The sequence below is a fragment of the Lottia gigantea genome (genome assembly GCF_000327385.1).
Source record: "Lottia gigantea unplaced genomic scaffold LOTGIsca_4, whole genome shotgun sequence".
NCBI classification, from domain to species: domain Eukaryota; kingdom Metazoa; phylum Mollusca; class Gastropoda; family Lottiidae; genus Lottia; species Lottia gigantea.
In genome coordinates, this window is record NW_008709379.1 from 2,759,594 (window position 1) to 2,773,892 (window position 14,299).

Here is a 14,299-nt window from a genome sequence, read left to right on the forward strand (position 1 = left end):
GAACCTATATACATACGTCATGTTTGTCATGTTCATAAACCTATATACAAACGTCATCTTGATAAACCTATATACAAGACTTCTATAGATAAACCTATATACAAGACTCCTATAGATAAACCTATATACAAGACTCCTATAGATAAACTTATATACAAGACTCTTATAGATAAACCTATATACAAGACTCCTATAGATAAACTTATATACAAACGTCTCTTGATAAACCTATATAGAAGACTTCTCTAGATAAACCTATATACAAACGCCATCTTGATAAACCTATATACAAGACTTCTATAGATAAACCTATATACAAGACTTCTATAGTTAAACCTATATACAAGACTCCTATAGATAAACCTATATACAAGACTCCTATAGATAAACCTATATTCAAGACTCCTATAGATAAACTTATATACAAGACTCCTATAGATAAACTTATATACAAACGCCATCTTGATAAACCTTTATACATGTACATGACTACTCTAGACAAAACCTATATACAAACGTCATCTTCATAAACCTTTATAAATGATCTCCAGATAAAAAAAAATACACAAACTTCATCTTGAAAAAAGTTAAAAAGTAGAATTATATAACCCAGAAAACATTCTGTTTTACGTTCTGATACTCCTTTTAAAGGGATGATATGGAAAATTTTCATTATTAGAAACGTAAATTATACCTGAAGTATGTTATTTATATCTATGTATCTTCTTGATCAAACTTAATTTAAAATGGTTAATCTAAAAACGGAGAGTACTGATTTTTAACTAAGCAGTTTGACCTAGATTTGATGTTTCGCTTTATAATGGCTCAATATTGAAACCTTTAGAATACGTAGGAGAAACATTTCTCCTTAATTAGGCGTTTATATTTACTTAAAGGGATAGTAAAGAGGTTTTTAAAAAATTGCATGTGTATCGGGACACTGATAGCATCAATTTGCACATGGTTCCTGCAATTCCATTAAAGCTAAATATTTTATAAAGTGAGTTTATTTTACATAATAAAATGCTTAGTTTTAGTGGAATTGCAGCAACCACATACGTCTGATTGAAAATTGGTGCAAATTGATTCTATCAGTGTCCCCGATACACATAAAAAAAATTTGAAAACCGCTTAACAATCCCTTTAAATCCGTACAGTATATCCCTGCAGCTTCCAAAAAGTAAACTTACGTAAACTTTTTAAATAGTTTTGGAGTTAAAAAATTAACGGCTGTTTTTTTTTTAGTGAAAACTTTCAGATAGTTACAGGACACATTTCTCTAGATTTTGGTGTGTAGTTTTCACCAAAAACAAACAGAATACCCTTTTAAAAGTGGGAAATGGAATCTCCATTTCAACGAAATGAAAATGAATCTCGCGCACAGTGGCTTTAACTATTAAGAAATCTCAGCTGTGGATTTTATAAATGGTGAATAATCCACGAGTACGATTTGTCAATAAGTTGTAAACTCATGAGTAATAACTTGATGTCGAAATGGACAGTCATAAACATTTTTGGGGCGTCTTCCAGTGAGTAACATAATATACACACCCTTTCATTTATTTTGAAATATTTGAAAGCTTAATGAGCATGGGTAACCATATACATCACATAAACTTAAATATCCTTAATTTGGAATGGCCAGTCACTTTCCTTGGCAATGGTTGTAAAAATAGCCCCGTTTACTAGAAGTAAAGCCAAAGACCCATGTAACTATAACGGTACAAGACGAGAAATTTATGTCTTGGGAGTATTTTCTTGTAAATAAATAAATAATAAAGCCACAAATTGGATATTGATATATTGATGTATTATAAATCTTGTAACTTGTATTATAGTAATTTCTTCAAAATATCTGTTGTTACATCAACAATTACATGGTATTTATAAAAGCACTGGCCCAAGTCAAAAAGCCCTGTTCAAGGTAAAGATCAATCAACTGTGGTAAATACAACCATCCACCACAATTTTGTATTATAAAGGGACCTATTAGTATACAATTAAACCCCATTTAATTATTTACAAGAGGAGAGATAACCATGTTCAAAAACTTTTCTTCGATGGGAAAAAAAATTAAACCAGTCTTACTACTCCACTCAGTATGCCCTTAGCAACCAATATATTTGTTGATGTTTAATTGTAAGAAACTAACATGTATTTATAATATATCAAAGCGTCCATTATTGTTAAGTTGTTATCACAGTGTATAGAAAAGACTTTATCGTGTGAATTGACAAGTTAAATGGTAGCTTGAATTCGCAATTGATTACTGTATGGATTCTATACATGAGTTTATGATTATTTGTGCAACTTCCGGTTCGATTGCAGAATTTTATGCTGGTTTATTTACCGATCTCCACAAACAATGTCAGCCATCTGACTCTTCATTTATGTCTATAGAGGGAATTATCGTTGTTTAATTAAAGGGAAAAGTGCGTCATTTTAGACCAATCATACCTTAATCTCAAAAATGAAAATTCACGTGTCCAGAATTTGAAAGTTAAAAGAACTAGTCGCCTTTTCTTGAGACACTGTCTATATAGAAAAAAACATCTACAGAAATATGAAAATAAATTCCTAGTTTAAGATATTTCTAAAGGAATTATGCGATGTTCGTACTTTCTTATACTTCTGTAGACTTTTTACATATAATCAAGTCTCAAAAACCTTCCGAAATGGCGCATCTGACCCTTTAAATGCATTTTGTAATTTGATTTTGAAAGACATCCCAATTTAAAATATTTTCATTATTTGCCTTATTACCAATTCTTCATTACAACTGTGATGTGAAAATTTCCAATTATACCCTATTAATTGGCACATACAGTCACTTTATAGAAACTCTGCTTTAAAAACTGTTTCCACCTGTAACTAAAGCTGATGACAATATTAATCACTTGATATAAATTATTGATTTTATTAAACTAATGTTGTAATAAAAACATGATTTATCTATCTACCTACTCATAGTATAATGTCTCTTTATATATATGCAAGTTTTTCATGCATGATTCTCATAACTAGGTTAGAAATTCGGGCAACTTCAAGACATTTACCCATTGTAATTCAAACACAAAACGGAAACCCATTGTAATTTAAACACAAAACAAAAACCCATTGTAATTCAAATATAAAACAGTTGTCCATTATAATTCAAAACAACAACATCTACCCATTGTTAAGCAACATCAAACAGGTATCTATTTTAATTCAAACACAAAACATTTTACCATCGAATTCAAACAAAAAACATTTACCCATTGTAATTCAAACAAAAACAGTTAGCCATTGTACCCCAAAGTGATATTAATGACAATTTTGTATATAAAAGAGGCGATAATGATATATCTATATTGTTAAAAACGTTTTATAGAAAGTCGATATAAAGCCGTAAAAATTCAAACTTTGTAGCCTATTTATTTCACCAGCTGGTTACTTGTTATTAACATATGTACAAGAACTAAAATAACTTTATTGGTGACCAAAGATATGCGGTAATCAAAAACGTTTTAAGTGGAGAATCAATCACTGCATGGAAATGATTTGGTACGGTGTAAGCCTTTTTACCAAGGTGTTGCAAATGTTGTAGACCCCTAAGAAGGAACGGCTCTCATGGGAATCTTATAATGATATTTATTTATATTTGCCATTATTGATTTCAGCAGAGGAAATCATTTATTCGGCAAATAAGAGGTTTACTTGGCAATTATACATGGTCAGAATAGGTTTTATTAAGTGAATAGGGGGTGGGATAGAGACCGTTGTTAATTGTTAGACGCTTATTTCTTGTACAAAAAGATCCAAACTGTGGTTTGGGGAGATGAGATGGGAAGAGGAGATAACTTTCAGGATTATTGTAAGCGATTTAGTACGTTTTTCGTTATACCAGCTTAAGCAGTCAAAGAATCAGAAAAGTGATATTTATATAGTTACATCACCAAATTTTAAACCACAGTTTGTCATCAGGTAAAAGTAACGGTAACCTTAAATAGGTCGATCTTACAATTACCAATTTAGAGGCCAGTCTTCAAACATTGCACTCTTTTGGTGGAAAGTAGGTCAGGTCACTGGGGGTCAATGAAATGCAAACAGCTGTCCTTTCACTTGATTAGAAAAATTTTGTCACTGGACATCTATAATTATCTACATTTTGTGGGAACATTTAATCTGAATATGGTACGGATCGAGATAATATGATTTTGATTTTTGTGTAGGTTAGTGTAATAGAATCTCAGGGCTTTTCAATGTAAACACATTGGGTATATTTTGAAACATTTATATCATAAATTATGCGTTAAACCCGTCTGCGGACTTGCCTTTCACTAATATTAATAATGCGTTTGTAATAATAATTATATCATCATGTTGTAAAGTGGGGTTGGAAATAAAAATTAAGAGATTACAGCTCTACAGACGTTAATGGGAGAACAAATATTGACAAAATGTGAACAAAAGCCCATATATTGTTGAACAGTGGGATAAACAGATAGGTCATTTGAGGGGAACATTATGAACCCATTCAAACGTATTTTGACAAAGTAATGAACCTCAGCATAAAGAGAGAATTTAACACCTGTCATAAATGTCAATTAATCAAGTAAAAATGTCAATAAGTAAACTGTATGAGTATATTTTTAAAAGGATATTGTTAAACTGTCGTATTTTAATGATATCCCGATAATTAATGACTTCAATATTATATTTCAGAATAACATTGTTTAATTACTTTTTGTAATTAACAGTTTTTATGGCCATGTTGTATAAATTTATCTAATCCACACAATATCTGCTAGACAGACTTCGCCATTATCATGCATCAATTTGTTGTACTTTATACGAAATAGTGGTCGTTCTGTCTATGCATCAAATAAAACATGGTGTGAATGTAAATGACAATATCTTTACAGAATGCAAGTGCATTATTTTCAGTTGACCTAAATAATCAATTATTGTCATTAAATGCTTATGATAGAGATTCCTTGGTCTTCTTTATATTGATCATCGAGAATGCTGGATTTTGTTGGAAGTGTTGCAAACGAGTTGGGCGTTGAAAGTTTATCGAGACGTTAGGTGATGTAATAAAAAAAAGCTGTACTTACTGTAAGTGGTATATGATTCAGGAGATAAGCACCAATAATCAATATTATGACTAGACGACACAAATCAGTTGAAAAAGTTAATTCATTGTATTTGGCATGTACAGTTTGACTGGCTGTTTTAACAACACTGGCCGAACTCGGTAAATAAAAGCGACCTGCTTGGTATTTGTCCACTGCAACTTGTTTCATGTGTTTGAATAAAACCATTGTATCTATAGTACAAATTAGAGCCATAAGAAAACTGAATATATTTATAACGATGAAAAAGACGGAGAATCCTTCTCCCAGGTTAAATGGTAAGAACCGGCACTGACCATCCGTCTGGAAATTCGTAGACCATTCAATAACTGGCACTAGTCCCACGATTACGGCTGAAAACCACACCAGAAATATCACTATTTTCATATATTTGGCAGAAACATAAATCTGTTTTCCAGTTCGATAACGTGGTATAGTCATCCAATGAATGCTGGTGGCCAAAAAAGTTAAAACCTCGGCGATATGCAACGTGCAATACATCCACACATAGAAATTACACAAATGTAGCGACCAACTTAGTTGAGCTAAACCAAGCACAGCCGGAATGAAAATGATGGTGGTAACTCTGAAACTGAGGGCAATGAAAATAGAAAATAGGGCCACGTCCGTGCCATGATAAAACGGTGAATAATGAGCAATGATTATTATACAGGTGATACAGAAAAATAAAGCTATAGGTGACAAAACCACCCAAACTATGAGTTCTGGAATTGAATTCATTGTTCGAAATATCTCTATAACGATCTATGCCGACATTTTCGTAACTTTCGATATTTTTTTCTTATCATATTGGTATGACTGGAGCAAAGTTTACTCTATTAAATCCAAATTTAAATTCATACCGAAATAACACAAAATCACATCCATTTTGAACTAAATTTTGTAAATAAATGTTTCACAAACAAAATACTCGCTAACTGATGGTATCCGAAGCCACTATTTGTAAAGTTGTGAAGCGATAGAACAACTCCAAGGACTACAATAAACCATCTGGTACATAACACATTATAACACAGCTTTTCACTGCCTTGATCAAACCAGCTGAATTCCTTTAGGGAAGCTCCTCGAGTCAATTTACTGCTATCAGCTCATAAAATCATACAACTTTCTCCATAGCGCCACAGGTCTCTAGGGTGGAGCAGAAATCAATTTAGCGCCGAACCAAGATTGGAATATCTCAAAATAATTAGCACACTTTAATTTTTAGAAAACTATATTTAACTGCCAGCATTAGTTAGACAATTTCTACTAAGTCTGCGTCTACAGCAGTGTATGATATTATAAGTGCATATATACACCCCTCTTTCGTTGACAATTGAACTTACAAACCATATTTTTCCAATGAACTATTGTAAGTAGTCCATCATTGTTGTCCAAGAACGAGCTCTAGAATTATCCTTATCAAATTATAGAACAATTAGCCATGTAATTGTTTCTTTGGGGAAAACTTGACTTTATACCCTAAACGTTTCATATCATCATGAGTCATAGCAAGACCAAGTAACAAATACCCAATTAAAAAGCAATTATAACAACTATAACTCTGTACTGTAGTCAAACGGTGAATAATAGCCGCACAAACTTTGTCACTTTCTCAACCGAATCGATTTAAACACCTCCACAGGTTGCTTTCAAATTTCGTCATAAATTTTGAATGATTTCACAAATAATTTTGCTTGCGTTCAATTAAACGATAAAAATTTGTTTACAAATTCTCGGCTGTTGAATGGATGAATGAATGAAGCTAATTGTTTCCTTGTACTCTTGTTTTTAAAATACTTGACACTCCTTTCCTCTGTTCACAGTCTGTCGGGGTCAGATTTCATATCAAATTGCTGATGCAACACTATATTAATGACAAACTACATGTAATAAGAAACTATGGTAGATGTGTTGATAGTCTCTGGTATTGACTTCAACTGATTATCTTGATTTTTTTTTCTTTGGTGATCTCTATTTATCCTTATTGGTATAGGTAATGGCATCTACAATTTTTTTTGTTATCATGCCCTCTGATCTGCAATTTAGAATTGGTATTGACATCGACAGTTTAGAATTGGTATTGACATCGACAGTTTAGAATTGGTATTGACATCTGCAGAATTGATATTGGCATGCCCTCTTTAATATTTGTGTTGCTATCTAAAGCTAAGAAATTTGCATTAATGCGGTCAAAAATTGTCCTAAATTGCCCTTTGATAACACGGTTAATGATAGATTTAGAGTCTTATTTGTATTCCTTCGTTGAATCCCAATGTTGAACAATTAAACATATGAATGTAACATCGCACATAGTGTTTTGGTAATCCATAGGTGATAATTTGTCGACTGTACTATCTATATGATAATGATCATCCAAACACATCTCTTTGAATTGTTCACAAATAAACACTCGCTGAAAATACAGTCCATAAATTCCAAAGCTGTGACAAATACTACATTAATGGCTCAGCGTGCTTCCAAATCCTGACTAGCTCTGTAAAAAACAATATAATATATAATGAAAATGAAAATCTCTCTATAATAAATTATGTCTTGGCGATAATCGACTTATTTTTAAGAACAGTTAGACACATAAATAGGTTAATCAGAAGTAAATGGCTTATTATAAAAGTCATAATAAATGGTTTAATATTATAATATCTTAACAATTTTGAAGAAAAAAAATCGTCTCATTTTTCTCGTCTGAGAAGATTTTTATTACGCACTTGAGATGTGAAATAGTACACTTTATATAATACTGCAGTGCAATAATATTATCGTAATATTACTCTTGACCATGACCTTATGTTTCCAGCATATTTAAATCAACAGTAACATTTTTATATGTTAGACGACGCCTTAGACGACGCGCTTCTACTAGCAAATCTAAGAGCAACTGGATTTTCAACAAGTGCTATAGCAACTGGCAGCTTATTAGTGAATCTGATAAAGCCGCAAGTTGTACATGTTCTTTTTTTTCTGGATCTGGTCGTCGACCTCCTTCTCCCACTTTTACACGAATATTCTGAATTTTGAATCCACTTGTAACAGAAACATACTATCATGGAATAGAGAACAAAACTATTCTTCAATAAAAACACATTAACTTACAGAACAGCAATATGTCCGATTTACCCCCTGTACATCTACCAGATTTCAATCTAGTAATCCTGGATTAACTATTCAAGCGAGACACAGTTTATAGACTGCAGTATAACTTTAACTACACTCCTGGGGCAACCGATTTAATATATACATCACATTAATAATATAGACATTTATTAAAAACAATAATCTGACTTAAAGGGACGGTTTACGTTTAATTGTCAAGTTATTTTGATTCGCAGGGATTAGATGGTTTAAGTGTTAAATTTGAATAGACTCGTTCACAATATATAAATTAATTTCACAACAGATAGAACAAATGACATTTATTTAAACAATAATTGGTTTAAATGAACAATGGTTTAGCTATCTTTGTGGTACGATCGAGGGCTTGGATATTGGTAAAGAGAATCGCCCTCATATATTATGTGTCGCTCCATTCCGTGACTTAATTTCAGAAGATCAAATGTTTATCCTATCCTACTATGTCTCAGAGAATTCTAAGGCAGCTGTGCTATTGGAACACCCTAAAGGTTAATAGTGCGTAGGATGCGAAGACCATGGAGCGTCTTGGGGCATTAGAAAAGGGAAGACTATCTGAATTATGTCAGACCGTAAGTTCCCATAAGAACTTTAAGTCAAGGATCATTGATTTCATTAGTAAAGATTTAAAGGTCAGATGTCAATATTGCAACAAAATGTCTTTATACAATCAGCGATGCCAAACAAAGAAACTTGGGATGTGTTTCTCATAATAAAGAAGTTTTATTTGAAATATAAGCAAGATAGGAAATTAATCTCAGGACATAGATTTCTCAGGCAAGACTTGTTGATTTAAGTAATAAATGCATGACATATTAATGATCAACAAACCATAGTCAAGCATATTGGTTAATATTTGGTTAACCAATGTATTAAATATACCAGAGAACTATAAGCCTGTAACCAACCAATGATCATCAATAATCCTAGAGATTGAGATAACTTCCCTTATGATATGGCAACAGAATAAATAAAATGGTTAAAAGTCGCGGAAGTGATGGACCACAAATCTGATATCAGATATATCTGATCTGACATTATAAATAAGCTAATAATACCCAAGAAATACCAAATATGGTGATCCATTGTTGCAGCACTTCTAGTATACCAGATATGACACACAATGGTCATAAGAAATACCGGATGTAAAACCGTAATCAACCATATCTTATAGAGATTTCATAACGAAAGTTTATTTGCTATGGTTGTGGATAACTGTATCTATTGCAACTTTCAAGAATCTATCGACTACCGGAAGTGGAAATGCGACCAACCATGTCTTTATGTCTTCACAAATCTGTCTATCTAAGTGTCAGTTGAACTATAAATATACCATAGACAAATCGTTTTAATAGGGGATTATTGATCTGTAGGTAATCTGATCAGTTCGGATTATCGATTTATTGATTTTGCTCACTGATCAAATTTCATCCCAACATGTTATAGTCTCTAGTATGTAATGAATAATTGATAAAACAAATTGTTTTGTATGGGATTTTGTGTTTGATCTAAGAAGAGGCTGTAAGATAATCTCGACAAAAGAAATATACGCCCACCTCACAATCGACTAGCTCACTGTACACGATAATTCTCAAGAGGAAGAAACAGTACCTGCAGAACTTTTGTTCTCTTGTCAGTGATGCAGGGTTGGCGTAGAAAACGCATGTTAGGTTGTTCGTTTGGATCGGTAAAATGAACCTTTACCAAGCTGTACACGTAAACTATCTTTAGATTCGACACACGCTATATTGCGCTCCAAAAGAAAGTCTCGAAAAACATTTGGTTTGCTTTTTATCCCCTCGTTTAAGAACGCAATACATTGTTAGTTTTACTGAAAATTATTTTGGGCTTGGTAACTTAGCAGGAGAGATTTTAAGGCAGCTTAACTTCTGGTCGCTAAAAGCAAATAGACTGAAATGTCGACGACACGGAATCAGACTGTTATCGATTTATATATCTTATCTAATTGATTTAAATAAAATACTCTTATTTCTTATAGACCAAAATGTCAGGTCACACAACATCCTCATTTCTCAGATTTATAGACAAGAACAGACTACTCAGTTTCCATATATTATTATTAGTAAATATCTATATATATGTGTATATATTTCATGTTCTACGTGATTGGGAAAATTGTCGTACCCAGGACGTTAATATATCTATGATATAACCATGGAAGAAGAGTAGATCTTTGAAGCACTGTTTAGGTTCGCTTACAGCATACCTGTATCGCTGAATGATAAATTCTTAAATGCTCAAAGTTACTACACGATCTTAATAATTGGGACAAGCACGTGCCTTACGACGAGTCTTCAGAACGCAAAGTGGAACCCAGACAACCGACCACCAAGACCAACTTATCATACGCCCATGAAGCATAGCTTTGAGAAAACGATTTCACTGGTTTACCTGATAAACACATCTCCTCTGCAAGCTTGTAAAGAAATGTTCTACAAATACAATCACTTTTATTTTAAACTAAACTTAAAAGGAATTCAGATGTCAATCTTCCTATTTATATCGTCTTGTGTGTAAATATCCACCCAAGGTAAAAAAAAACAGCCAGATGTTAGCATTATAAAATAGAAAATAAAGAAATAATAGACGGTTGCATAAGTTATTAAATCCAGTGACCTTTCTCAAGATGAAAAATTTATGATGGTATTTTTTTAAATAATTAATGATTAGATTCTAAGTCAAAATCAATATGGTCATTCTCTTTCAGCCCACTTTATACTACACACGATGAAAATAGAAGGGAAAAGAGAAACAAAAATTTCTACATCCTGATATATCACTCTATTAACATCATACATTATTTGTCATCATATTTAATATTTCCATTATATATCATATTTACTATTTTCATTATTTGACATCATATTTAATATTTCCATTATATATCATATTTACTGTTTTCATTATTTGTCATCATATTTAATATTTCCATTATATATCATATTTACTATTTTCATTATTTGACATCATATTTAATATTTCCATTATATATCATATTTACTGTTTTCATTATTTGACATCATATTTAATATTTCCATTATATATCATATTTACTATTTTCATTATTTGACATCATATTTAATATTTTCATTATTTGACATCATATTTAATATTTTCATTATTTGACATCATATTTAATATTTTCATTATTTGACATCATATTTAATATTTTCATTATTTGACATCATATTTAATATTTTCATTATACTTTTAATTTACATTAGGCAAGCTTATTTCAACCATATTTTATATTTTATCACATTTAAAATTGCAACATACATGATATTCTGTATCTTAAGGAATAAGTCTACTCCTTGTCGATTTCCAACTGTCGAGAATCGTCTGAACAGCTATACACCTTTTCTCTTGCAAGCCCCTCGGACCTGCATCACTGACAGGGGTAAAGTAGAATAACAACTGTCATATCAAAACCAGTGGTTCATAATAACAAAACTGGTAAATCATAATACATCATAATTATAAAACAGCTGGCATATCAAAACAATTGACATCAAAGATATTATGCCGAAGATAATGTTCATAAGTAGACAATGACATTCATGTGTGCGCTTAGTAACGTGAGCGTGATGCCTCAGAAAGTATAAGCAGGATCATAAAAATGTACAGAACCTTATCAGATGACAGTAAGCATTCTTTGCCACACCCTTTTAAATGAGATCACAGCCAACACAAAATGTCTGAAACCATTTTATTATGACATCATCTATTGCATTCGTTAATTTAAATAAGCCTTGAAGTATACAACATCAGGTGCAGATAAATACGTAATAATAAATTGCAATAATAATTACCTGTCTATTACGACCATTTCATCCCTGTCTAATCAGGTCGACATCTACATTTATATATTCCACTAAATTGAAACAAAAACAAAACCAATTCAATGTCACCGTATTGAATCCTTTGTCACTTATTATAATCGGTAAGAGTCCTCTCACCTTAATTAGGTCACACCTGTCAGGTAAGGGTAAGGTACAGGGTTCTGCCACGCGACCACGATATTTAAATTAAGCATACACAATTAAGGTAGTCGCGAGCGTCAACAGTAGTCCATTCATCCCTACCAAACACAACATAATATGATTATCGATTACAATGCTTTATAAAGTTTCTGTTTACGCATGCGTCAGGTGTCAGCTTGCCTTTGGCATTATTTTTCTTAATCTTTGCTTCAATGAAGAAAATATATTTATAAAAAATTATTAACTTTTGAGACAACAAAAATTTATAAAATGAATATCTGATTTGAGTCCAATTTCAAATCATTATGAACGTTATAATCTATGTAGGCTATGTCTGCACAAAAATAACTTATGTATAACGTACTTACATAATACCAAACTTGGATAAATGAATACGCTTTGAAAATTTAAAGAAGATATTTTCCGAGGTGTATCTTGAATTTCATATTTTATCATATTCGTACATGAAATGAAAATGATGAAAACGGAAGGAGCTTCGGGATCATGGGGAAAATGTTCAGAAAGCGCCCAAATTAGAACTTGATGTTCATTTTAGGTTTTAATATGCATGCACCAAAGTCAATCAGTAACAGTGTTTAAAGGTAAATTAGAACAGACGGGTGGACGAGAGATAAAATGATATAGTTGTGAAAATAGATTTTAAATGGCAAATCATATTTCCAAAATACTAAAAAAAAATCGGGGAGAGGACCAATCGAGGCAGAACTAGTAAAGTGAATGATTAGTTGGATACAACCTAACCTGTCCAGGAAACTAATGTCAGATGTAATGACGTCACGCAATCAGGTGTTGTTCCAGATGATTTTTCAAAAGATCAGGGAGATTCCTGTATTATTGTACAAAGGGAACTAACCGCTTCTAATCAGTAATCATCTGACCAATGTAACTTTCTTGTGCAAGTGTTAAGGAGTTTCGTTTGTTTTTATGACAGATAAGATTTACATTAAAAACGGAGTTTGAGTACCGCGATGCCAAAAATAGCCAAAGGAAATTATATAGGCCTAGGCCTATTTATATCAATTCAATATATACTTTCTACGTATTTCTTTTAAAAATCGAACAGTTTACATTCATGTCGGTTTTTGGAGGCATATATCGTAGCAGTTGAATTAAAAATAGACGTCGTATATGAGAATAAACTATTTATCTATAGATCATTTGTGTGCTTGAAGTAGCGTTTTAGTCCTAAACGCGGTTTATCGACAGAAAACAGTAGACTAATTCTCCCGATCCACTAGCTGACAGAACTTTAATAGGGCCTTCCAGTTGCTCGTAATACTTTTCAGAATTTAACTCTACGTCTGATTCCTCAATATTATAAACCCGGATAGGGATCACAATAGCCCATATATATATTCAGAATTCTTTTGTTTGAAAGCTCGATAAATAATTCAGGATATGACAGATGCTTTTTAACCGAGCAACAGCCCAGACAAAGGGAATCCCCAGAAAATCCCATACATGACGTCACAACAAATTTGGACACGTGATACACAGATATGCAGACGCCATATTAATTTCTGTAATGGCCCCGAACAGAACGGCTCGAGTAAGGAGATGACTCATGAATAAAAAGTCGAATTAGGGCCAGAAGATTTTAGCCAAATTTTAAAAAAGAAGACACATCTTTTAGATGAGACATTGTACTAACCTTTTATACATTTATTTTAACAAGGTGAGTGGTTTTTAGCCTTTATTTTTTCGTTTGAAAAATCTATCCATTGTGTGTTTTTGCAATGATAATGATTATGTTGGACAAAAGATCCGCATATGGTGTGGCTTATATTTCGATATTTATAGGTTTTGTTTCAGGTGTAAGTCCTAGAATATCAGCATGGGTTGTGGAACTACTGGACTGGCCAAAATTGACTTACGGTTCGTTTTTAGTTGGTTCTGAAATAGATGAACATTTTAGTGTTTGACCCAGTTGCATTGTTTGTTTATGGCACTGCCTGTGGTGTGACCTAAATGACAGATGGTATGGGTTTAGTTTAGCCGAGGATCGAG

General features: G+C 32.3%; 1 protein-coding gene across 1 annotated transcript; it reads right to left on the reverse strand.

Moving 5' to 3' along the window:
* Positions 1-202: 202 nt before the first annotated feature.
* Positions 203-481, reverse strand: LOTGIDRAFT_105392 (hypothetical protein; the record flags this gene model as incomplete). The annotated part of the gene is made up of 1 exon (XM_009059724.1): positions 203-481. The coding sequence occupies one exon, from the start codon at positions 479-481 to the stop codon at positions 203-205; it is 279 nt and encodes a 92-aa protein (XP_009057972.1).
* Between the last annotated feature and the right edge of the window lie 13,818 nt (positions 482-14,299).